We start from the raw sequence: 25,468 nt of genomic DNA on the forward strand, positions 1-25,468 counted from the left end.
CGAAAGATATGCCACTTCGGGGACAACAAACCCAAAGTATAATAAGCAGACCTAGCATCACTGCTACGTGGTCTAGTCGCTGCTTCGGTTTTCTCCAGCACGTTACAAACACTTGAAATACGTTATTCATTTGGGTTTGTGACGTTAAGGTAGGCGAAACATACGTGAAAGTCTTGTCCTCCCAGACACTCCCTCAGTCGCGGCCCGCCTCCTTGTATTTCCTTCCTTCCTCTTCACCGTCCCATGTTTATTACCTATTATTTCTGGGGTTTTTAACTTCCCCGCCTTTCTAACCCATGGAAACATGAGTTTTCATATCTGCGCCAAGATACCTTCATTGCTTCCAAGGAAACTCGACTCCTATTGGCGTTCGCTGCCGCCATTGGTCGAGACGCAACGTCCCGCTACGTCGCCACTTGGAGTTACTGGTCGTTTTTCAACACCTTGCCCAGGGAATGCCAGACTTTCACATGTTGGGACCGCCAACAGATCTAATCCCCGCCTATTGGACCCCGATAACTGCGCTACTTTGTCAGGTGATAGCAAAAGCTCATGTTCTGCCCCAAGCAATGCTGACGGCTGTCCTCCTTCATTCCTACCTTTTAAAACGCTATGCTTACAAAACTTGGAAACCGTTAGACAGTGGGCACCCCTGATTGGACTGCCAGTCCCTCTGCTCCCCCCCTGCCCGTTTCCATTCCTACCTTTCAAAACGCTATGCTTACAAAACATGGAAACCGTTAGACAGTGGGCGCCCATCATCGGACTGCCAGTCCCTCTGCTTCCCCCCTGCCCGTTTACATTCCTACCTTTCAAAACGCTATGTTTACAAAACTTGAATACCGTTAGACAGTGGGCACCCCTCATCGGATTGCCAGTCCCTCTGCTTCCCCCCCGCCCGTTTACACCTTTAGGAAGTACTGGACCATCTAAGCCATCATTAAGAAATACCAACATCTCGGCTTCTGGCTTGGGAAATAGTGCCCCCTCAGTAAGCACAGCTTCCTCCGTAGATAGCAAACTCCCAAATGTTACTGACCAGCCAGTAGATAGTGACACATATAAGCCCTTGTTAGGTAACACTGACACTGTTTATGTTCGCTCCACAGCTGCCACCCTCAATGAATCCCTTACAGGGAATACTGGTTCCCGTTCTGCCCCCTTGGTAAATGCCATCTTGTCTGTGTCTCCTCCCTCAGGCACTAATGCCTCCTTAATAGAGACTAACCTCTCCACTTACCCATCGGGGAACTTGGTCTCCTCTTCAATAAAAGCAAACCTCTCAATATCTACCCCACCACTGAACACTGCCTCTTCTGCTCCTCCCTTGAAGGATACTGACCACTCACCTCTGCCCTCAAGGAATATGTACCCCACTCCTCCATTATCAGGGCATAGCAACCTCTTCCCAAATCTCCCAGTAGAAAATGACTCTAGTGCTCCCTCCGCAACGGATATTGACATCTTGTCTTCACCCTCAGTGGATAACACCTCTACTCTGTTCCCATGTGTGCACCATTTAAAGAATCTTAACCTCTCCGATCCCTTGTTTATTATTACTCCTGCTCCAACTTCATTAGATACAACTATCTCTCATCACCCATCAGTAGAAAATTCATATTCTGCACAAGGCGCAGTGAATACTGTCAGTTACCTTACCCGGTTGACTACTGGCACATTAGCTACCCACTCAGTAAATAATGATCCCTATCTTTCGTTATCAAGAAATAGCCATCCATGTTCTGCTGCTTCAGTGCAATATCGAAATATGTCCTTCCCCCATATGAAATACCAACATCTTTGTCACCCCCGTTTTGGAATACCAGCCAATCTGCTTTACCAACATTGGAATATCGGCATCTCTGATCCGTCCTCAGTGGGAAATTACCCTGATCCTCCCCTGTCAGGAAATACCAAACTCTCTGCTCTCGAAGTTAAGGATATTAACCCTCCTCCAAAGAAAAAAAACAACATGCTTGTCTCTTCCCCAGAGGAGACAGACTTTTTGTACTCCTCCACAGAGGAACTGGATCAAGCTGCCCCATGCCCACGGAGATCAAAACTCCATGTTTCATTGGCAGAGAAAACTGTCCTGTTTGACTTCACTCAAGAAAAAGCACACCTCCCCATAGAGTACACTTTGTCTGCCCCTTCTCTCCCTGTCCAGTGTCCATTGAAATCCCAGCTTTCTGTCTCCACCCCAGAGGAAAATGTTCTTCCTGCCGCTAATCCTTTTGAATCCCAACTCTCTGTCTCTTCCCCTGTTGACACCACAATGCATGTCTCTTGCACAGAGAAAACAGACTTCTCTTTGTCATCCACACAGGAAGCCAATCACCCTATCAGCTGCCCATTGGGGTCCCAATTATCTCTCTCCACCCTGGAGAATAACAATGCCTTTCCCTCTGCCACAGAGATAATTGACTTTCCCATCCCCTCTGCTGAGAAAACGGACATGCCTGACTCTAACCTTGCTGTCTCCAATAGCGGGGAAACCAATATTTCTATCCCCTGCCCATTGCAACACCAACTCTCTGTCTCACCCCCAGAGAAAACCGACCTCCTTCTCTATGCCTCAGATAAAACTGACTTTGCCATTACTTTCCATGAGAAAACAGACCTACCTGACTCCACCACAGAGGAACCCTGCCTTTCTCTCTCCTTCAAAGACAAAACAGACTTGACTGTCTCTTCCTCATGGGAACCTGATCTTCCTGCTCCCTGCCAATTTGAATCCCAACACCCCCTCTTCTGCCCAGAGAAAAGCTCCTTCCTTGCTTCAGCTGTAGGGACATCTGACTTTCCTACCTCCTCTTCAGAGAAAGCACACCTTCCCAAATCCACCAAAGAAGAAACATCCCTCTCTCTCCCACAGAGAAAACAGACCTCTCTGTCTTCCCGCTGGAGAAAACCAAACTTTGTCGCCCCTACCAATTCGAAACCCAACTCTCAACCTCCTCGCCACCGAAAACCAAGGAAGGTGAAAAAGTTGACTTCGTTGTCTCTTCTGCAGAGAAGGCAGGCTGCAAGCTCTCAACCACAAGATAATCTGAGCTCTCTGTCTCATCTAAAGAGAAAACCAACCCCTCTCTCACCTCCGTGGAGTAAAGCGACCAACCTGCCCCCTGCCAATTCGAATCCCAACTCTCTGTTTCCTCCGAAAAAACCAACTTCCTTTTCTCGGCCACATAGGAAAAAGACTTTGCTGCGCCCTCCACTGAGAGACAAGACCTCCCGGAGTCCACCACATGGGAGGCGCACCTCTCTTTCTCCACCACAGAGAAAACCAACCTCTCTGTTACCTCCAGAGCGAAAACATACTTCAATCTCTGTGCAACAGCACAAGTGAAAATTGCTCTCCCCAAGCCAGTGAAAGCAGAATCCCCAGACTAAACCACCAAGGAACCTAAGCTCCCTGTCTCTTCCACAGAGAAAACGGACCTCTCTGTCTCCTCCCCAGGAAACTCGCTACTGGCTTCTTAACTACCTACCTAGTAAATAATGATCCCCTTCTTTTCCTATCCATAAATAGCCATCCTTGCATTACCCCTTCGGTGGAATATCCAAATATTTCCTTGCGCCATATGAAATTCTAATATCTTTGGCACCCCCTTGTAATACTTACCAGTCGGCACCACCAACATTGGAATATCGACATCTCTTTTGCATCGTCAGGAATTGTCAGGAATTACTAAACCTTTGTCTCACCAAGTTAAGGATATCAACCTTTTTCTAAAGAAGAAAAACAACCTGCCTGTCTCAGACATTTTGACTGTTCTACTTTCTCCCCAGCTTATATTTCATCAATTACTGACACCTCCTAAGAGCCCCCCCTTAACTATGCATTAAGGAGTATTGAACCATGTGCTTACTCGAAGACTACCAGCACAGGAAAAATTGACTCCTTGTCCTCTACCTTATTGAGTACTTACCCACGTGCTTACTCGTCAAAGACCATCTGAACTGGGACAATTCCCGCCTTTTCCTCTACGTTAAGGAGTTCTTACCCCTGTTCTAACTCATCAAAGACGACCAGCATCAGCAACATTGGCCCCTTTGCTTCTACCTTAGGGGGTACTGACCCTTATGCGTAGCCATCAAATACTAACAGCACCTGGAATATTACCCACTTTGGTTCTGCCCCAATGACGACAGAGGACCTCTGTACTTACTCATCAAATATTATCCGTACCTTGCAAATTACCTCACTGCTCTAGCCCCGCTGGCCTGCACCACCTCCAGGCTTCAGCATCCAGCAGCACAGCAAAGATCAGCATGCAGGCACCTGGGATGCGGATATTACCTTTAGACACGTAAGCCTTCTTGCCTGTTTTTGTTACTTCATTTTTTGAGGAGTCTTGTGGTTTCTTTTGTGTGTTTATTGTTTTTTTGTTAGTCTGCAACTAGCATGCCATTCATGGAGTTTTAGAAAAAGATTGTTAAATACCATTGAAATGAAAGGTTTGACTCAAGAACTGGCTTCATAAATCATTAACCAAAGAACTCTAAATAACTATCAAAGTCCAGGAATTAATAAAACAGGAAAGGGGAATTGGGATATCGTAAGAGACGTTCACTGGGACCTGAGTTTAAATATTTTACAATTGTTTACAATGTGTTACACCACTCACTGTTGGTTTGATTAAAAAGCTAAGTTGGGTGCATATTTGTTTAGGCCTACAATCTTTATATCGAATATTTTATAGTGAAATTAATATATATGCAATATTTTATGCAGAAAATGTTCATATTGAATGCATTTAGTAGTGGGGTAAAGGGTTGAATATTGTTGGGAAACTGTTGGGGTGGGTTTTTAGGGGTGGGAAACGGGGGTTTGGCGGGGGACCCCCAAGAAAGAAATAGTGCATTCTCTATGAAATGTTTCGTTTTAAAATATTCGCTATATATATTCATAAGAACGGCATCATTTTCATGTGAGTAGTTTAGTGAGGTTTTTACTGGTCCTACCCCATTGTTGGTGGGGAGTTATTTGTTATTACTATAAAGGTTACCGAAGTGACCGTTTTGAAAACATTTCTGTGTGGAACTGTTTATTGTTAATTTGTTGACTGCCACATGTATTTTTCCAGTGCATGCTTTTCAGTTGCGTTGAATACGTGTGATGCTTTTACCATTCCAACTGGGAGATCCAGGCCCTGCCCTTTACCCTTTACTCTCAGTCCTGATGGCGAAACTAAATCTGCACAGGTTTAGCATCTGGTGCCACAATTTCTAGGTCCACCAATACAATAGCAAACTCGGGTATGCTCCTGTATTTTTAATCTTGGTTGCTTGCTGTCCACGGGTATCCACGTGAACAAGGGAGCCCATGCAGCCTCAAACTCAATGTTAGTGAAGAAAAAAGTTTTACATTTTGGAGGCTTTAAAAGCAGTTCAGTCGGATCCGCAGCGCCTTTTTTCACCTAGTTATTTTTATTAATATTATTATTGTGGTATTTATTGAGCGCAGACCTAGCTTAGAGAAGCAACGGCACTTTACAGAGGTATACAACAATACAGATACATAATGGAGCGCGTTACAGAGGTATACAACAGTACACATGTATAGCAGAGCGCTTTTCAAAGGTAACAACAGAACAGATCTACAGCGGGGTGTAGGATGCAGACGGGTACAGCTGTGCCGAGTGGCGGCAACAAGAGAGGTGGGTGGCGTCTAGCAAATCAGATGGCACGAGGGGTAACGTGAGGACTTAGGTGTTGAGGAGGAGAGACTCCTTGAAGAGGTGGATCTTGAGTTCTTTTTTTTATTGTAGGAGCGTGGGGGCAAGTCGGATGCTGACGGGGAGGCGATTCCATAGTCTTGGGGTATAGGCAGAGAAGGCTTGTTTTCTGGTCCTTTCCTTTTTGCAGCAGTGGATTTCAAGTATGCACGTGTCCTGGGTTCTGGTGGTACACTGTCCGCTGGAGATGATGAGTTTCTCAGCGAGGTCACTGGGTGAGTTGAGGGCAATTGCCTTATAGATGATGCAGCAAGACTTGAATGTGATTTGTGCGTTCAGTGGGAGCCAGTGAAGGTCGATGAGGGCTGGGGTGATGTGTTTATATCTGCATAGACCCTTGATGAGGCGTGCGGTTGCGTGTGGGACACTTCTCAGGGGCACAAGGGATGGGGACGTGAGGCCCTCGAAGAGGGTGCTGCCTCGATCCGGGTGGTATAGGACCAGTGCTTGAACAGTGGATCTAAAGCTGTCCGAAGTGAGGAAGGGCTTGACTTTCCACAGGAGGGAGATGTGATACCAAGCTGTCTTGAGTTTTCTTAGCTATTTTTGTCTGTATTACATACATTCCTCCTTTTTACTGTACAATTTGATAATTACCTTTCCGCCTGTGCGCCATGCAGCATTGCACAAGACCATGCGCTTCACTGGGCATGCTCAGAGAGCCTCAACCCTGAGTTTCTTTTCTTGGTGACGAAGGTCCCCTTCGGTGCCTTTACCAACAAAATCCTTTCCATGATAGGTCCCCCAGAACTAATTACAGAGAAAGCAAAAAGCACAGGGTGCATCCCAGTTCAGAGAGACAAATGCTGTCTGTATGTTATAGGCAAACACCTTTGAGAGGAAGGCCCTGGCTGTTGATTTCGGGGTGGGGATCACGTCTGTCTTGTCTGACCACTTGCCACCTAACCTGACTTACCACCAGGCCTACACACTGCCACCCCTATTAAGAATTATTTGGTTATTGCAGCTGCTGTGGTGGAAACAGTGGTAATGTACTTTGGAAAAACACCCTGTCCATCATTCCTGCCAGGCCATGGGTACTATACTCACATAAAACCCTTTTCAGGGAAGTGGAATTCCCAAAGGGTGAAGATGCTTACAAATTATGGGCTGAACCCACCAAACTGATGCTACAAGACTGGATGGTATTGGGCAACTAAAATACAGTGTTGTGGAGGCATTGAAAGGACATAGCTCTTCAGGTGGTTCAGCTGTCTGGGCCCTGTGCTCTTACTCCATATCGCAACAGGGTTCCATGTAATAATGTCACCACAAAAATATCGCCGAAAAATGGTTGTTTTTTGTGGCGACATTATTGCATGCAACATGCGAGGGACATCCCCGCAACCCCCAATAAAAAAAAAATAATAAAAAGAAAAAATGTTGTTGCCCCTATCGCCACATATATGGTCACCCACATAATATCGCCACAACATTTTCCCGGCGATATTATTTACGGCAACCATATATGGCGATATTAATACCTGATACCCGCAACAGGTGAGAGACGTGCGTTAAGGAGATTTTGGAGCCACTGAACATGGGGATGACCTCATGATTTAGTTTCATGCAACTACACTGAGTCTGGGGAAACGCTATCGGAATATGTGGTGCAAACTGTGCCAATTCACCAATTATCCAACCAACAGAAAGGATTGGAAAGCGTCACTCTGAACAATTGCCGACTCAAGGAGATCCTCTCTGGAGCTATAGAAGCAGCCATTTTACTGCTAAAACTACAACTTCAGGAAAAGCTTGTAAATCTCCATATTATGAGGAGCTGACCATCAGGGCCCTGGAAGATTACATTGGGAAAGTGAATGTGCAGATTCATCCTTTCAGAGATATGATATATGATATGATATGGTATTTGTAACGCGCCTATACACAAGTGTTTCAAGGCGCGACGAGGCAGGGAGGGGGGAACAAAGGGAAGGCAGACAACGATCCTACTAGGCCTGGTGTCATTAAGATCGCGCAAGTGCAAGGGTAGAGGGGAAGGGAAAAGTGCAAGGGGAAAGGGAGAGGGAAAGTGCAGTACAGGAGTAGTAGAATACCAAGATAAATAAGGGCCAGCTGGTGGCAAGTGCAAGGTAAGTGCAGACAAGTGCTGGGAAGGGGGGCTGTAGGGATACAGAGACACTCCTGCAGTGCAGGGGTTGCGGTGCAAGGGGAGAGTGGCAGGGCCAGGGACCGAGATCGGTGAGAGTGCCCAGTTGCAGATTCAGTGCAATTTCAGTCAGGAAGTTAGCAGGGGAGAGGGGGAGAGAAAGCAGAAGCAAAGAGGAAGGTTTTGAGGTGCTTCCAGAACCGGAGATGGTTCTCCTCAAGTTTCAGGGAGGCGGGAAGGCTGTTCCAGAGGGAGGCCCCTGCCGCGGAGAGCGATCTACACCCAACTCGTTGCTTGGAGAAGCGGCTGACCCTGAGGGAGTTGGAGGCGGATGAGCGAAGAGCTCGAGAAGGAAGATATATAGGAAGAGAGAGTTGAAGGTATTTTGGCCGCAGGCCCCAGAAGGCCTTGTGTACAATGCAGAGGGTTTTGAACTTAATCCTCGCAGCCACTGGGAGCCAGCGTAGAGATTTCAGACCTGGAGAGATACGGTCCCTGGGCTTGAGGCCAAGGACAAGTTTCGCAGTCCTGTTCTGGATGAGTTGTAGAGGGCGGAGAGTAGAGGCAGGAAGATTTAGATAGAGGCTGTTACAGTAGTCCAGCTTAGAGAGAACCAGGGCTCTGGAGACAGTGAGCTTCTGGGGGAAGGAGAGGAAAGGAAGAATACCTCTGAGGAGGTACAGCTGGTAGTGAAGGACATCAACCCCGGAACCAGAGACCACACATCAGAGATAGGTAAAAGAACTTCAGCAGCTGGCAAAGAAGTTGCAAGCACAGTTGGCATTCCAGAAGAGCAGCTCTTCTGGCATGCAACAAGGGTGAGGAGCAGTCTGTCATGAATCCTGTGGAGTCATCACTTATCCCAGCCCAAAAACCCCTCCCAGGTGGCCATGGGAAGGCAGTTGCTAGCTGATCTGTCAGGTTGACATATCCTTATATACTCTGGGTCAGGTGTTGCATACATTGACATTACTTACATTGACATATTTTCACATACATTGGGTCAGGTGTGACACATATATAGTATGGAAGGGTTTGGGTGAGATATGATGGGTTTTTATTTTGAAACAGACAATTTGGCCTTAACCTTAATTGTAGATTATGGAAAATGGCCCAAGCCAAGATGGAAGTTCTCAGCCTAAGTTCTGATTGGCTGGTGATTGTTTATAGAGAGGACAGTGAACATTCTAAACTGCCTTCCATCGTCGTAGCCCAGCTGAGAGGACGTGTGCTAAGCTGCTCCTGCTTAACTTGATCAGGGGCTTCAAGTTTCAAGCGGTCGAGCGGCTTCTTTGAGAAAATAACAGGAATTAAGTTTGGAGTTGTTTGGGACACAGGACAGGAGTGCGAAAATTCAATTTTCCTGAGAGAAGAACTTATTCAAGACTCTTTCAAGAGATAAGTGCTTTTTAATTATTTCTAAGTGGAAGATTACTTTAGTTCTGAACTGCTTTCCACCAATTTTTTGTAAAAAGGTTAAATTGTGTTTTAAGGTTCAAGAGCGCAAACACGATCTTCTTCCGAACGCATAAACTGAAGCGCGAGCGCATGTTTTCATAAGCTACGTGTCTTTTCAAAGCTAGCACGTGTTTGAGTCGTTAATAAGCTTCAGCGCGTGTGTGTGTGTTAGCGCGAGCTTGAATTATCCGCGCGTGCGCAAGTATATTGCTACGTGGATTCTACTGCGCGTATGCGAGAACATTGGTACGTGAACTAACCGCGGGTGCACTTGTATATTGCTACGTGGATTCTACTGCGCGTGTGCGAGAATATTGCTACGTGAAACTAAATCGCGTGTGCGTGTTTTCGCGTCTTGAATTAGTAGCGCGTGTGCGTGTTTTTTCGCGACTTGGATTTTAGCGCTTGTGCGTGAATTTCGCCACGTGAATTTTTCATCGCAAATTTCAAGCTCTTCATTTTTTGGGGGTGGTATTGTGAGGGAGGAACACATGGGAGGAGATGGCTGTTGGGGAGATGTGGTGACCCCATCAGGAAAGATGTGGTATTCTTCCGTTCCAAAGGAAGAAAACACTGTAATTCCCAAATTCCTGATGGCTTGCTGTCAATTCAAAAACCCCTCTCATTCTTGAAAAACAACCCACGCAGAACACCATCCATACTTCATGTACACATAATCCTCATTTAACATCTCCTGTGTATAATGTTTTTTTTTCAAAGCGATATCCAACACAAATCAGCTTTAAAAGCTCTAAAGTGTATGTGGACTCCAACTCTCACAAAGCCTCAAGTGCTGAGACGAGGAAGAGGTGAAAGGAGTTAATGTGGATTGGAGGAAATCCCAAACCAAACATGCAGACTAGTTGTTATAATGAATATCAGATGCACTGGACATTTAAACCTAGGGAATTGCTTCCATTGACAGGTGGAGTTGAGAGGTGCAGAGCAGGCGGAGCGTGAGGCAGAACTGGAAGCAGACGCCAGCGGACAGTAATGGACCATTCTACGAGAGACAGGCTCTTCCAAGTAACCGCTTGTGAGCCTGATTTACCAGAGAAGCTCGAGTCTGAAAGAAGCACAGAGGATGCTGTGAAAGGACTGCTGGACCACCGGCAACAACAGCAAGACTGATGTGGATGCGGCCTGCTGGGAAAGCAGCATTTCAGCCGGTGGCAGAACGCAAAACCGGAAAGGGAACCAGGCGACGGTCTACCAAGCAGGGGAAGCCTTCCCGAAGCGAAAGCATCTCGGCAACAGTGTAACACGGCTCAGGAGCATTAGCAAACACCGGTGAGTTTGCCCATAGGTGTTGGGGACCCAGTGGCGTACGGACAGATATGTGTCAAAACCCTATTTTGAATACAGGGCAACTACATTTAAAAGGCAAGACTTACACAAGTCTTCATATAAGAGAAGTCCATATGGGCAAAGTTGGAGTACATATTATCACCAGCAAATGAACAGTAATGAAGAAGTTGACAGACAATATATATACAAGTCCCCATTTATGAAATGTCAATTTGGGGAAAATTGGAACAAGCATTGTCACAAGCAAATAACTAACAGGAAAGAAATTAACAGACAGAACTTGTACAAGTCTCCATATATGAGATGTCACTATGGGGAAAGTTGGAACAAGTCAAGGCAGTATAAACAGTGGATGAGCACAACTGTGTGAACAGGAGAGAATACCAGGGGATCTGCAAAATCTAGAGGGGGATTCCTGGCAGAGGAGTATACCAGGTATTCAATTTTTGAATACGTTGAAGAGAACTTCGTAAGAAGTCCTGGTGAAAGAAGTATATCAGGCAGTGGACCATTGGAAGAAAGATACCCGCAGCAGAGTATACCAGGAGATCTGCAAAACCCAGAAGAGGATTCCTGGCAGGTGAGTATACCAGGTAGTCCATACCAAAAGGAAAAGACATTTGTGAAAGATAGCTTGCAGAGGAGTAGACCAGGAGATCTGTATCATAAGAGGCTATTGTGAAAAAGAGACACTTTGGTCATCCTTTAAAAGCTATTGCGTAAAAGAGACACGTTTGATATTCATCCTGAAGAACGTGTTGTGCTCTTCCAAAGACATTGTTGCCATCCTGAAAAAAGTGTTGGTGAAAGAGACATTTCCGTCACTCTTAAGGAATCCATGGTTGAAATCTACCTGGAACAATCCAGGGGAAGGGAACCATCTCCTGGATTCAAGGATTGTTTGTTGAATTTTCACATTTTTGGTTTTTACACATTTGTTTTGCTAAATCAAAACACCATACACCTTTGATTGTTTGTTTTAGTGTGAGGGTCAGGTATGTTTTGGACAGTTTGCATAATTCTGATGACAAGACATAGACTGATCTTCAGTTTTATTTTTCTAGGAAGGGAAATATTCTTTAGGATAGGGACAGAAAGGTATTTATCCAACCCCTTATCTTTAATAAAGATGTCTGTTGTTGAAAATATTGCATCTTTGTGTCCCCTTCTAATTTCTGACCATACGCAAGTCCCACCTTCCTGAGCGCAGGAATACCAAGCTTATTGCCAAGTGCAGGAACCCAGAGAATTTCCAACACTCTTCCCTACACCACTTCCACCATGGTGGTTCTGCCACAGATGCAGGTCTGAAGGCCATTCAAAACGGCTCTGAGATCAAGCACTGACTTCCTCATAAAAACAATGCACTATGAGAAAATGCGTTCAGAGGAACAGCTTTCTCTATTCTCATAGCCAAAATATAGAACTCGATTCCTAAAGTAATCAGGACAACTGAAGACCATCTGTCTTTTCGGAAACAGCTAAAAAAAATGGATTATTCAAATGTCCAGGTTTGAAGCTGTCTAATAACTACCAGATATCTATCACCTCTCTTGGGGGTGCAACATCTTTTCCATACAATGCCCAAGCACTCAAGATAGTGGATGGATTGGACCCGTATAATTTAATGCAGCAAAGGGATGTACTTCAGTGTGTCAAGACAAACGCATGGCTTGAGACATATGTTAATATCCTAAACAATATTTCTGCAATATGAGCTTTCTTTATTTTAAAACAACAGCAGGCATGTCACATACTTAACCAGTCCTGCAAGTGATAACGTGGTACAGAATATTGGGTGATTGAAAAACACTGAGGCGTAGCAACAGATTTCAAACATTGTTTACACTTAAAGGTCTATTCATTACCCTCACATTCTCCTTGTGCTTGTAGGAGATAAGCTTGGAAGGGCCCCCAAATATCTTTCGATCGGCCGCTAGCTGTGACCCATCCGTCTCTCATTGGCTGCACATGATTTCCAGTATTTCAAGATACATCTTTTTGCTATCAAGCAACTCAGATAAAAAAACATACGTACTTTCAAATTCACCTTCCCAATATCGCTCAGAAGGCATTTAGGTGGAGTTAGCACTGAGGATATCTGAGTTATTTCATACAGTATATTCGGGACATCCTGCCAGAATTGACCAATCATGGGGCAATCCCAGTACATATGGAAGTAATTCAGAATAGGTCCCCCACACTTCATGCGTTCACCATTCGCAGCTGTTGCAAACTTGGAGAGACAAGCAGGGGTGTAGTGTAAATGATTGTCACGGCTCGCTCCCTTCGCTCCCGTTCCCGTCACTTGGGGGCATGTTTTGGGATTTATTCCCTACTGGACATTTCCTCCAAACCTTATGCTACAGTGCTGTGATGAATTGGGAGCGCTAAAACCTTATTTTCCAAGTTCCTTCCCTTCCGGATCCATTCCAGGTTTTTGCCTGCCAGCATGCTACTTTAATCTAATGACTATGCTTTCCAGAATGCCTGGCTCACTGCTTCACCTCCTCCCTTGCAGGACAAGGTTGGGTGGAGGATAGGCAACACCTGTGGCTGCAGGTGCAGCAGGCGGCACACCTGAGGGGTGTGCTCGTTAAGCAGCCTTAAAAGCCTCAGTTTGCTTCAGTCCAGCGCTGGTCATTGTTGCAGTGTTCCTGTTGTGACTGGTCCCTTGTTCCTAGCTTTTGTGCCTAATTCCTAGTTCCTGTTTCTTGTTCCTCTGCCCTGGATTTCGGATTTATGTGCTTAATTGATTTCTGCTTTCTGGATTTCCCTTTCTGTCTTCCTCTGTCTGCAGGCAGCCTTTCTCTGTGCTTTATCCTTTGATGCTGCCCAATTTGCCTGTGTTCTCTGTTTCTTTGATGCTGTCCTTTGCTACTGAAAAACTTGATGTATTAGTCTTTCCCTTTATAGATTTAGCTTCCTGCCTTTTCTCCTTGGATGGGTGGGAAAGGTTTCCTTTTGTGATATCATTTTCGATGATCCTGATCCTAACTTTCTATTGGGATCCATTCCATGTTTTCCATTGCACTTCTGCATTTATTTCCCATTGATTATTAGGTGTGGGGTGCTGTTGTAACTAGTCCCTGTGTGAATGCCTTTTGTTTTCCTCACTATTCTATAATCACAATTCCTACTTGCCCCTTGACTTGGGTCTTATGTATTTAGTTATCCTCCACCCATTGCTGTTATAGCCTTCTGGGTCCCTGTTTGATCAACTGGGGTTGTGGGTTTACTGACATTCAAGTGGTCTTTCCGGTCCTCGTGTGTACTGTTTCTAAGTTCCTTATTCAGTATCATGCAGAGTGTCAGCTCACAGATCCTGTCCTTGCTTGCCCTCTACGTGGGCTTAGCGCTGTCAGTATCTGTAATAGCATAGTGGGTAAGGAGTTTGCCGACTTTCCTTTCAGTCATAAGGAGGTTCTAAGTGCTTACCCCACATCCCTTTTCATATATTGGTATTATTGTTTCACTCTATTTGCACTCCTGGGTTTTAGTATACACGAGTCTTGGGTATTGTATGCACGTTATTAGATTCAAAGTTGTTCACTGTGCGATTCCGTGCACATTTCCCTTGCCATATTCATTGCCTTCTTCCTTTCTTAACAGAATGACCAGCCGTTATTCCCGTTTGAATATGGCCAGTTTAAGAAAGAAAGGCAGCAAGGCCACTAACAAGTTTGTACAGAAAGCTTCCCTTACGTTTACCTGTGACAATCAAATCACTGATCCTGACTTAAATGAACTCCTTGTCACGAATGGGTATTTACGTGCAAAGTATTTCTCCCACAGGATGGCCCATCGTACATTGCCTGATCCTAGTTCTGTCTTTAATTTTGATCCAGATTCTATGTCCGCACAAGCCTTAGCAGCGGAAAACAACACACTGCTAGATTTATTACACACAAGTACCTCTGTTGTTGAACCCCATGATTCTGGTTGTGCTTTATCTCAGATTGAACAGTTTCATGATTTTCCATAAAGAATGGAGGGGTTCCTTGCATATCTTCTGTTTTCAGCCCTCAGTCTACAGCTTACTCCTCTGCACAAGTACTTACTGTAGTCCCTAATGCCAAGAGGTCTGATGTCAATAGTCTGCTTAAGGGAAACACAGACCAAGTCGGTGTCATGCCCTCCATCCGACCCACCAGTGATCCCAGTTCCCCCTCGGCCCGGATTCACCCCCCACTTACCCTCCCGGGCTCACTTTGACGGTCCAGACCGGCTCGCACACAGCTACAGCAGCAGCTTCACGCTACTACTCCACAGTCACGACTGCGACCATTTCTTCATTGGCAGCTGCCCTGGAGATTAAGCCATCAAAAGATCAGGTTCGCTTCTTTGCATCGTGCTGCTGGCGCTATCCGATCGCGTGACCTAAACTTGCGGTCACGTGACCGGAACTCGCGATCACGTGACCTGGATTCACGATCACGTGATCAGGAATCAAACGGTACTTAAGCAGTGGAGTACTTCAGTACCGCGCTTCACAGCTGTTTTCTCGGAGACCCTGTTTGGCCTGCGTTTTGTCACCTTGTGTTTTGTTTGATCTTGGACCCGGCTAACTCTTTTTGGAACTCTTTTGGATCACGTTATATCTGTGCTTTTGGCTTGGACTGATACTCTTGGCTCTTGACCTCGGACCGTTGTCACGGACTTCTCTTTGGATCCCGCTCTTCATTGTTTCGTCAGCTTGGACTGCTACACTTGGCTCTAGACCCTGGATTGTTGTCACGGACTTCTTGTGGATTACCCCTCTCCAAAGAATCTGGAACACTGTATGAACTACGCCTCATCACCACCCTTACCTGCAATTTGGTTCAGCCCGGCTTCCAGGTCTTCTTCAGGTGGGGTCTGGTGTGACTACCAGTAAGTGCCTCCTACCCGGGACCATTTGCCATCTTGAGCCCCGGAATCCCTTCAGCTACCAATTCCTGGTAAGATCCTTCCTGTTTATTGGTTACCCGTGCTTTACCCTGCTTGCTTGGTACTTAACACTGCTTTATTTTACAGCTTCCGTGGGGCTTCCAGTACTTCGCGGCCCCGGATTCTTCTCCACCTGTGGCCTCAAAGGTTGTATAGGGAGTGAATTTATCATTCTCCCTGTGCGGCACTTGGGGACGGAGGTCTCACATATCTGCACGACATTCAAGTTACAACAGTCTGTGAAGCCTTGTCGTGTCAGGTATGGAGGGTACCGCGGAGGACCCCATGGCTGCTATAATCCAAGCAATCACGGTATTACGGGCCGACATGGTCGCTGCCAACACAGCAATCCACCAACGCCTTGATTTGTTGCAGAGTGCCCAACATCCCTTGCCTGCGGACCCGGAGCTTGGAGACGCCACTCCGGTTCCTGTGCCACTGTCACCAGGATCGGTGATATCTTCGCCAGAGAACGTAGAATCCGATTCACCACCCTCCCCTAACTCCTCACCTTCGTCTCTTCTTCCAGTACCCTTCTTTCCTTTACTTCTTGGTCGCTCCTTTTTTTTATGTAGGTAGGGGCGCCCACGGAAGGAAGCCACCGTGTCACCCAAAAAGGGTTTCCGGTGCCTCCTCCCGGGAACGCCGGGAAGGGGAAAAAGCCAAAAGGCACAAAAAAACCCTAAGCGACCTGCGTGACTCTCCTACGGAATGAGCTGGAATGTACTGGGAGAATGCAGTCAGCTGAAGCAGATACTCCGTGGTAGTAAGGATGAGGCTCCGGAGGAAGGTAGACAGTAAGTAGTAAGGAATCTCACAAGGAGAACCAAGTCCATAGGTGAAGCACAAATGAATAGGCAGTCCTTAAACAGGCCGGGATCTGGTACATGGGAGATCACAGAGAAAGGTATCCAAATCAGAAGAATCAGCAATCCAAGAAAACAGGCCTAGGTCTGGTACACAAGGAGGCAGGCAGGAGGAAGAGAAACAGGAAGGGGAAAAATAAGGAGGAAGGACGGAAGCAGAGAAAGGACGGGAGAAGGAGGGTGGCGAGGAGAGAGGAAGGGAAAATAGTAGAAGGAAAAAAGGGGCAGCAGGCAAGACAAGGGGAAGAGGACAAGGACCCGATAGAGATCGGGTACTACAGCAGCGAGTGAGAGCGAGGGAAGAGCAGGCGAAAAAGGCAGACAGCACTAACGGAGGAAACCGGAAGCGTTGCAACGCGTACACAACCCGGAAGGAGCTGTATTTATCCTCCGGGCCGCGTAAGCGCGCATACGCATGGGCGGAGCTGCAGGTGGGCGTGACAGGCTACCAGCGTGCACGGCAGAATAATGTCCGCGCCGCCAGCGGTTCCACAGGCGCCAAGTGCCGCGTGACATGACAGTATGTCCCCTCCCAAGGGACCCTCCCCCTGGTTTGCCCGGATGGTAAAAGTGGAACTTGCGCAACAGTGTAGGGGCAGAAATATGGGAGATGGGTTCCCAGGAATTCTCAGAGGAGGGGAAGCCCTTCCATCGTACAAGGTATTCTAGTTTGCCTCTACGATACCTGGAGTCGCATATTTGAGCTACCTCATATTCTTCCGGAGTGGAATCCTGAGGAACAGTAACTCTCTCAGCTTGACGCCTCCAGGTATCAACATGAAAAGGCTTAAGCTGAGACGCATGGAAGACAGGATGAACTCTGTTCAGGCTGGCAGGGAGTTTAAGATGGAAAGCCACAGGGTTGATCCTTTGTACAATCTTATAAGGCCCTAAAAACTTCGGGGATAGTTTGGATGGATGGGCCCAACGAGGTAAGTATCTCGTAGAAAGCATTACTCTGGAACCAACCTCCCAACCTGGCACGGGTTGACGATGTCTGTTGGCTTGGGACCTATAGCGTTCCTGCGCTGCCTGAAGGCTTTCCCTAGCCTTCTTGTGTATCTCTCTAAGGCGGGTGAGTGAGGAATCTACAGATGGTATATTAGTAGAAAGACAGGAGACAGGAAGAATAGACCGGGGATGGTAGCCATAATTACAGAAAAATGGACTAACCCCTAGAGCTGAGTGTACGGAATTGTTGTAGGAGAATTCGGCCAGAGCCAATAACGAGTGCCAGTTGTCTTGTTGGGAATTAGTAAAACACCTTAAGTATTGTTCTAGAGTTCAATTTAGCCGTTCAGTTTGTCCATTAGACTGGGGGTGAAACCCCGACGTGAGAGCTCTTTCAATCCCCAGCCGCTCACAGAGAGCCTTCCAAAAATGAGAGGTGTACTGACTTCCCCTGTCAGAGATGATCTTAGAGGGCATACCGTGCAGTCTAAAGATGTCTTGGAGAAATACTTCGGCCATGTTGGCTGCAGTGGGAACTCCGGGCAAAGGGGAAAAGTGAGCCATTTTAGTAAATGAATCAACCACCACCATAATACATGTGCACCCCTGTGAGATGGGGAGATCCACAATGAAATCAGTAGAGATTGAGCTCCAGGGGCCGTCAGGCACAGCACATGGTTCGAGTAATCCTATAGGTCGTTGACGAGGGGATTTACTTCAGAGGCAGATGATACAGGATTGAACATAGCGATCCACGTCCTCCCTCATTCTAGGCCAGTAGAAGTGACGACGAAGGAATTCCAGGGTGCCTGTACCGCCCCGATGACCAGCAAGTTTTGTGTCGTGACACCAGTTCAAGGCCATCTTGCGAAAGGCAGGCGTGGGTAGGTAGAGTCTACCCTTGACCAGATAAAGACCATCTCTAATTTCGTACGCCAAGCCTTTAGGATGTCTCTCTACTTCAAAGCGCACTCCCGATTCATCTTTTACCTGACTGAGGAACGTCGAAACCATTCCGATACTTCTGGGTCGGGGAAACATGTGTTCACGAGGAGACTCGGAATCGGGTAGGTAGTCACAACGACGTGAAAGGGAGTCAGCCAACACATTCATCTTTCCTGGGATATAAGTGATGTGAAAATCGAATTGGGCGAAGAAATGAGCCCATCGGGCCTGTCGGGTGTTGTAGCACTCGAATTGCCTCAGGACTTGCAGGTTCTTGTGATCAGTCCGGATTGTAAATGGATACCTGCCTCCCTGAAGGAGATGCCGCCATTCCACACAAGCCGATTTCATTGCTAGTAATTCTCATTCAATGACCGAGTAGTTTCTTTGACTGCCGTTAAGTGTCTTCGAGAAGTAGGCGACAGGATGCTCTACTCCCCGAACCTCTTGGAGAAGGACAGCTCCTATGGCAGCAGCAGAGGCGTCGGTCTCCAGGATGAAGGGCAGCTCCTGGTCAGGCTGTAGAAGTATGGGTGCAGCACAAAAGGCGTTCTTAAGATCCCCAAAGCTATCCTCGGCCTCAGCCGACCATCTGAACGGCTCAGAAGATTTCTTGAGGAGAGTAGTGATGGGCAGGATCTTCTGGGAGAAATTGGGAGTGAACCTACGATAGAAGTTCGCCAGACCCAGGAACCTTTGAATTTCTTTCACTGAAGAGGGTGAAGGCCATTCTAGGATGGTTGACACCTTGTGGGGGTCCATTGAGATACCCTGACTGGACAAGATATAACCCAGATAAGGTATGGATGAAGCGGAGAACACACATTTAGCAAGTTTGACTGATAAGTGATTGTTCTTAAGCCTACGGAAAACTTCCTTGACATGTTCCTCGTGTTCTTTGGCATTGTTGGAAAATACTAGAATATCGTCAAGATACACTAGAGTTGTTTGGCACAACAAATCGGAGAACAGTCTGTCCATAAACCGTTGAAAAATAGAAGGGGCATTAACCAACCCAAATGGCATGACCTGGTACTCAAAGAGCCCGAACAGAGTCCGGAAGGCAGTCTTCCATTCATCTCCTTTCTGTACTCGGAGAAGGTGGTAGGCGTTCCTTAAATCAAGCTTAGTAAACGTTGTTGCACCGTGGACGGCTTGTAAGATCTCAGTTATCAAAGGCATCGGATAACGGTCCTTAACAGTGACTTTATTTAAGCCTCGATAATCAATGCAAGGTCTTAGGTCCTTCGAATCTTTTTTGGAAACGAAAAACAAGGAAGCTCCAGCAGGAGACTTTGAAGGTCGGATCAGTCCATTAGCCATGTTGCCGTCCAGATAACCTCTGAGAAATTGCTTTTCCTCCATTGACAGAGGAAACATCCTGCCGAATGGTACTAAAGCTCCCGGAGTTAGTTCGATGCAACAGTCCTCAGGCCGGTGTGGAGGTAGTTCAATAGGTATCTTTTCTGTCACCACCTCTGTGAACTCCCTTAGGTAATGGGGCAAGCAACGGACAGACTTGGTCTCACAACTATTAGATGTCTTGACAGTTTCGAATCTTGGCTCGGGTAAACATTCAGCTCTACAGAATGAAGATTGAAAATTCAATAGATTTTTAGACCAGTCAATGCTGGGGTTGTGCTTGCGTAGCCAGCAGATTCCCAGAATGATGGGGAAGTGCGCGGCTCTGATGATGTCAAATATAATTCTTTCTGCGTGCTGCTTTATCGACAAGGTGAGTTCCTCGGTGGTGTGGGTGATCATGCCTGAGCTCAAGGGCTTGCCATCCACTCCTTCAACCTTCTGGTCTTCCTGTTTGGCAATTCTTTTAAGACCTTTTTGTTTGGCCCAGTGAATGTCGATGAAGTTGCCGGCAGCACCACAATCCAGCAGAGCTAATGTGGTCACTTCTGTAGATTCTAGTTTGAGGGTACAGTGCGCACCATAAGACGAGAGTCTTCAGGGATTTCGGGAGATGACACAGATAGAGAAGCGTAAGGACTTGGACCAGCCCCTCGGTAGTGAGTCCCAACACTTACCGAGGGCGAGCGTTTCCCGGCCTTCTGGGTGGAACCTCCGGACAGTCTCGTAACATATGAGTAGAAGCTCCGCAATACATGCACAGGCAGCCGTCCCTGCGCCGTTTGCGTTCCTCAGGGGTGAGCGGAGCACGCGCTGTCCCAATTTGCATGGGCTCCTCTTTGGAGGAGCGTGAGAAGGGTACAGAAGGAGACGGGTGTGTTTCCAGGAGAGGGGGAGCATTTGTCTTGGTCTTTCTTCTTTCCATCCGTCGTTCGGTCAGGCGGAAATCTATCCTGAGGGTTGCCGTAAGGAATTCCGCAAAGGATACAGGTCTTTCTATCCTGGCTAGCTCATCCTTTAAGTCTTCTCTCAGACCCCGCCGAAAGATTGCATATTGAGCCTGCTCCTGCCACCCAGCTTCAGCTGCCACCTGTTTGAATGTTGTAATGTAGGTTAGCAGATCCGAATTCCCTTGACGGATGTCCAGCAGATCTTCTGAAGCCAGGTAGGTGCTTTTGGTACGTAGAAAGGTTTGTTGCATCAACCCCTTGAAAGCATCATAATCCTGTAAGACTGGATCCGGCAGGTTCACCAACGGAGTGGCCCATGCCAGGGCATTACCTGACATGTGTGTTATCATAAACCCCACCTTGGCATGGTCCGAGGAAAAGGTCTGAGGGCGGAATGAGAAGTGTAAATGGCACGCATCCAAAAACTCTTTTACCTTTTTTGGAGTGCCATCAAACTTGCCCGACACAAGGGGGAGCGGTGGAAGATCGGTGGAAGGTCGTTCTCTCTCCGTTATCCGTTGCTGTAGGGTGGCATTGGCAGCCTTGAGATTCTGCATTTCCACATTTAAGCTCTGGACTGCTGCTACAAGTTCCTGTACTTGCTGTGGCGTAGCCATTTCAACTTCAATTTGGCGTTGCAAACTGTCACCAGGATCGGTGATATCTTCGCCAGAGAACGTAGAATCCGATTCACCACCCTCCCCTAACTCCTCACCTTCGTCTCTTCTTCCAGTACCCTTCTTTCCTTTACTTCTTGGTCGCTCCTTTTTTTTATGTAGGTAGGGGCGCCCACGGAAGGAAGCCACCGTGTCACCCAAAAAGGGTTTCCGTGCCTCCTCCCGGGAACGCCGGGAAGGGGAAAAAGCCAAAAGGCACAAAAAACCCCTAAGCGACCTGCGTGACTCTCCTACGGAATGAGCTGGAATGTACTGGGAGAATGCAGTCGGCTGAAGCAGATACTCCGTGGTAGTAAGGATGAGGCTCCGGAGGAAGGTAGACAGTAAGTAGTACGGAATCTCACAAGGAGAACCAAGTCCATAGGTGAAGCACAAATGAATAGGCAGTCCTTAAACAGGCCGGGATCTGGTACATGGGAGATCACAGAGGAAGGTATCCGAATCAGAAGAATCAGCAATCCAAGAAAACAGGCCTAGGTCTGGTACACAAGGAGGCAGGCAGGAGGAAGAGAAACAGGAAGGGGAAAAATAAGGAGGAAGGACGGAAGCAGAGAAAGGACGGGAGAAGGAGGGTGGCGAGGAGAGAGGAAGGGAAAATAGTAGAAGGAAAAAAGGGGCAGCAGGCAAGACAAGGGGAAGAGGACAGGGACCCGATAGAGATCGGGTACTACAGCAGCGAGTGAGAGCGAGGGAAGAGCAGGCGAAAAAGGCAGACAGCACTAACGGAGGAAACCGGAAGCGTTGCAACGCGTACACAACCCGGAAGGAGCTGTATTTATCCTCCGGGCCGCGTAAGCGCGCATACGCATGGGCGGAGCTGCAGGTGGGCGTGACAGGCTACCAGCGTGCACGGCAGAATAATGTCCGCGCCGCCAGCGGTTCCACAGGCGCCAAGTGCCGTGCGGCATGACAGCCACATCCTCCTGTAACCCCGGCTCCGACTGCCTCCACAACCGTCCCTGTTGTTCTGCCATCTCCTTTTCCATTGGCAGCCCCAGAAAGGTTCCATGGAGACCCCAGAAAGTTCAGGACTTTCCTTAATCAATGCAAACTACATTTTCTATGCCGGCCTCTTGCTTTCCCAGATCCCACCACTAAGGCGGCCTTCACCCTGTCACACCTAGCAGGTACAGCTGCGGCTTGGGCAAACCCCCTATTAGAAAATGACCACCCCGCTCTCTATGATTTCGACCAACTGGTATCAGAGATGTCACGAGTATTTGACACTAGGTATAAGGCGCAGTCTCATGATTTAGAGTTACTCGAGCTTACCCAGGGTAGGGGGTCCCTGATTGATTACATCACCCGATTTAACCAACTGGCGGCCGAAACATCATGGCCAGAAAGTAAGAAGCCAGTGGTCTTCTACAGAGGATTAAGTAATCCCATGAAGGATGCATTAGCTGTGGTCCCGTCCCTGCCCGTCCAATTCCCGGCCCTTGTGGATCTGACTCTTCAAGTTGACGCACGACGTTCTGAACGGAGAGCTGAAGCTGGATTTTCCCATTCCACAGGTCCTGCCATATCTTCGTCCACCTCAGACACCATAGGGGAGCCTATGCAGATTGGAGGTATCAGGAGCCCCATCACGTCTAGGGAGAGGGAACGTAGAAGAGCAGAGAATGCTTGTTTTTACTGTGGGTTGGGTGGCCACTTCGTGAAAGAATGTCCCCGAAGACCGAAACCCAAGAACCAGGTTTTTCACCCAGCTCGACCCTAGACACGGGGGGAGGGTCGAGCTCCCTATGTTCCTCCCCGGATCCAATCCCGATGTTCGGTAGAATTAGACCCATCCGAGTACAAGCCACTTTGCAGCCCACACCCGGCATCACCCATCCTGTAGTGATCACCCTTGATTCAGGGGCCTCCGGGAACTACATTGATATCACTTTAGCCCGAGCCTTAAACCTGCCCCTGGTTAACAAAAATCGACCCGAACTGGTACAAGCAGTTGATGGGACGGAACTCGCGTCTGGACCCATCAGACAACAAACAGCACCACTCATACTGACGATCCAGTCCGTTCACAAGGAAACCATACACTTCGACTTGATAGCCATGCCCCAGTTCGGTGTTATACTAGGAATGCCATGGTTGCGGGATCACAATCCACACATTGATTGTGGTTTGTGTCACGTGCATTTTGAATCCGAACTATGTCAGAACTTTTGTCTCCCCATTAATGGAGAGGAGAACACACCTGCATCGGCGTTGGGCGCTATTGCCCGGCTCAGTATCACAGAAAACAGGGCGTCCTCTGATCCGCATGTGGTGGGTTTAGTCAACACAAACATCCCTGCGGAGTACCAGGACTATGCTCCGGTATTCGATCAAGGCTCTTCTGAAACCCTACCTCCACACCGTCCCTATGATTGCCCGATTGATCTGACCCCCGGGGCTTCCATACCCTCAGGTCGTATCTACTCCCTGTCACAGTCTGAAGATCAAGCCCTCAAAGAATACATAGACAAGTCTTTGCGCCTAGGTCACATACGCCCCTCCACGTCTTCAGCTGCCAGCCCGATCTTTTTCGTGCCCAAAAAAGAAGGCGATCTACGTCTGTGTGTGGACTACCGCAGGCTCAATGCCGCTACCACTAAGAATCGGTACCCGATACCTCTTATCACTCCGCTATTGGACCGATTGACACACGCCTCTATCTACTCCAAGTTGGATTTGAGAGGTGCCTACAACCTTGTCCGCATTCGTAAGGGGGACGAATGGAAGACCGCATTCTGTACACGATACAGCCTTTTTGAATATTTGGTAATGCCTTTCGGACTATGCAACGCCCCAGCCACCTTCCAACACTTTATGAGTGATGTGTTCTATGACATTTTGGACATCTACGTGGTTGTGTATCTTGACGATATCCTCATCTTTTCCCATACCCTAGAAGAACATGTGCAGCATGTTCGAGAAGTATTGTCCTGGCTACAAAAACACTCGCTCTATGCGAAACCTGAGAAATGCCAATTTCATGTGACCGATATCGAGTTCCTGGGGTTCAACATCACTCCCGGTGGCTTGGCGATGAATTATTCCAAGGTTAGAGCGATTCTAGAATGGCCGACCCCGCAGACCCTGAAGGCATTACAGTCGTTTCTTGGTTTCACCAACTTCTACCGGCGTTTTATCTCTGGCTTCTCCTCCATTGTATCACCCCTCACCTCCCTCACTATTCCACATGTTCCTTTCAAATGGCTGGAGATACATCAGCAGGCTTTTGAGAATCTAAAAAATGCCTTCACCACTGCCCCTGTACTCCAGCATCCTGACCCTGACCTACCTTTTATTGTCGAGGCAGATGCCTCCTCTTTTGCGTTAGGGGCAGTCTTGTCACAAGTATGTTCCGCTACAGGACATCTACACCCTGTGGCCTTCCATTCCCGCAAATTCAACTCTGCAGAAGTCCACTATACTGTTACTGAGAAGGAGCTTCTGGCAGTGATGGACGCTTTTCGCACTTGGCGTCACCATCTGTTGGGGGCCAAATACAAGATCACTGTGTTTACAGATCACCGGAATCTACAGGACCTGGCCTCCCTGAAATGTGTGAACAGCAGGCAGGTCAGGTGGCACTTGTTTTTTGCAGCCTTCGACTTTCAAATTAAACACTGTTCTGGTCTGACGCACGGTAAAGCCGATGCCTTGTCTCGTTCCCCCGGGGGGGTTTCGCTACCTATCTTTCCCGACACTCTCTTGTCTCATGAGAACGTTGTATGCACATGTACACCTCCGTTAGCATTGCTGGATGCAATCCGTACTTGGGTCCAGCAGCATCCCGAGCAGCTGTCCGAATGGGACCCAGTGTACTATGACGGGTTGCCATATGTACAGAACCGCCTAGTTCTACCCACCACTGATACCAGAAACCTGGCTTTGGAGTGGTCTCATGACGCACCCTTCAACGGCCATCCAGGCCAGGCCCGTACCTGGATCTATTGAAACGCTGGTGTTGGTGGCCATCCATGAAACGTGACGTTATCTGCTATGTCAACACATGCGCAGTCTGTGCCCAAAGTAAACACCGCAGGGGTCGTCCACTTGGCCTCTTGCAACCATTACCTATACCTCCCAAGCCCTGGCATACAGTGACCATGGATTTTGTGACTGATTTACCTAGGGTCCAGGGTTACGACACAATCTGGGTGGTGGTTGATACTTTCAC

The 25,468-nt window shown here is 47.6% G+C and overlaps 1 protein-coding gene across 1 annotated transcript in view; it reads left to right on the forward strand.

Moving 5' to 3' along the window:
• The first annotated feature begins 206 nt into the window (after window positions 1–206).
• LOC138472746 (mucin-17-like) overlaps window positions 207–25,468 on the forward strand; it is a 488,838-nt gene continuing 463,576 nt past the window's right edge. Inside the window, exon 1 of the mRNA XM_069611068.1 lies at window positions 207–4,313. Coding sequence (XP_069467169.1) covers window positions 305–3,349 — 3,045 coding nt within the window. The 5' untranslated portion in view covers window positions 207–304 and the 3' untranslated portion in view covers window positions 3,350–4,313. The remainder of the gene's footprint in view (window positions 4,314–25,468) is intronic.

Source organism: Ambystoma mexicanum, chromosome 8, assembly GCF_040938575.1.
Source record: "Ambystoma mexicanum isolate Mex_15411 chromosome 8, UKY_AmexF1_1, whole genome shotgun sequence".
NCBI classification, from domain to species: domain Eukaryota; kingdom Metazoa; phylum Chordata; class Amphibia; order Caudata; family Ambystomatidae; genus Ambystoma; species Ambystoma mexicanum.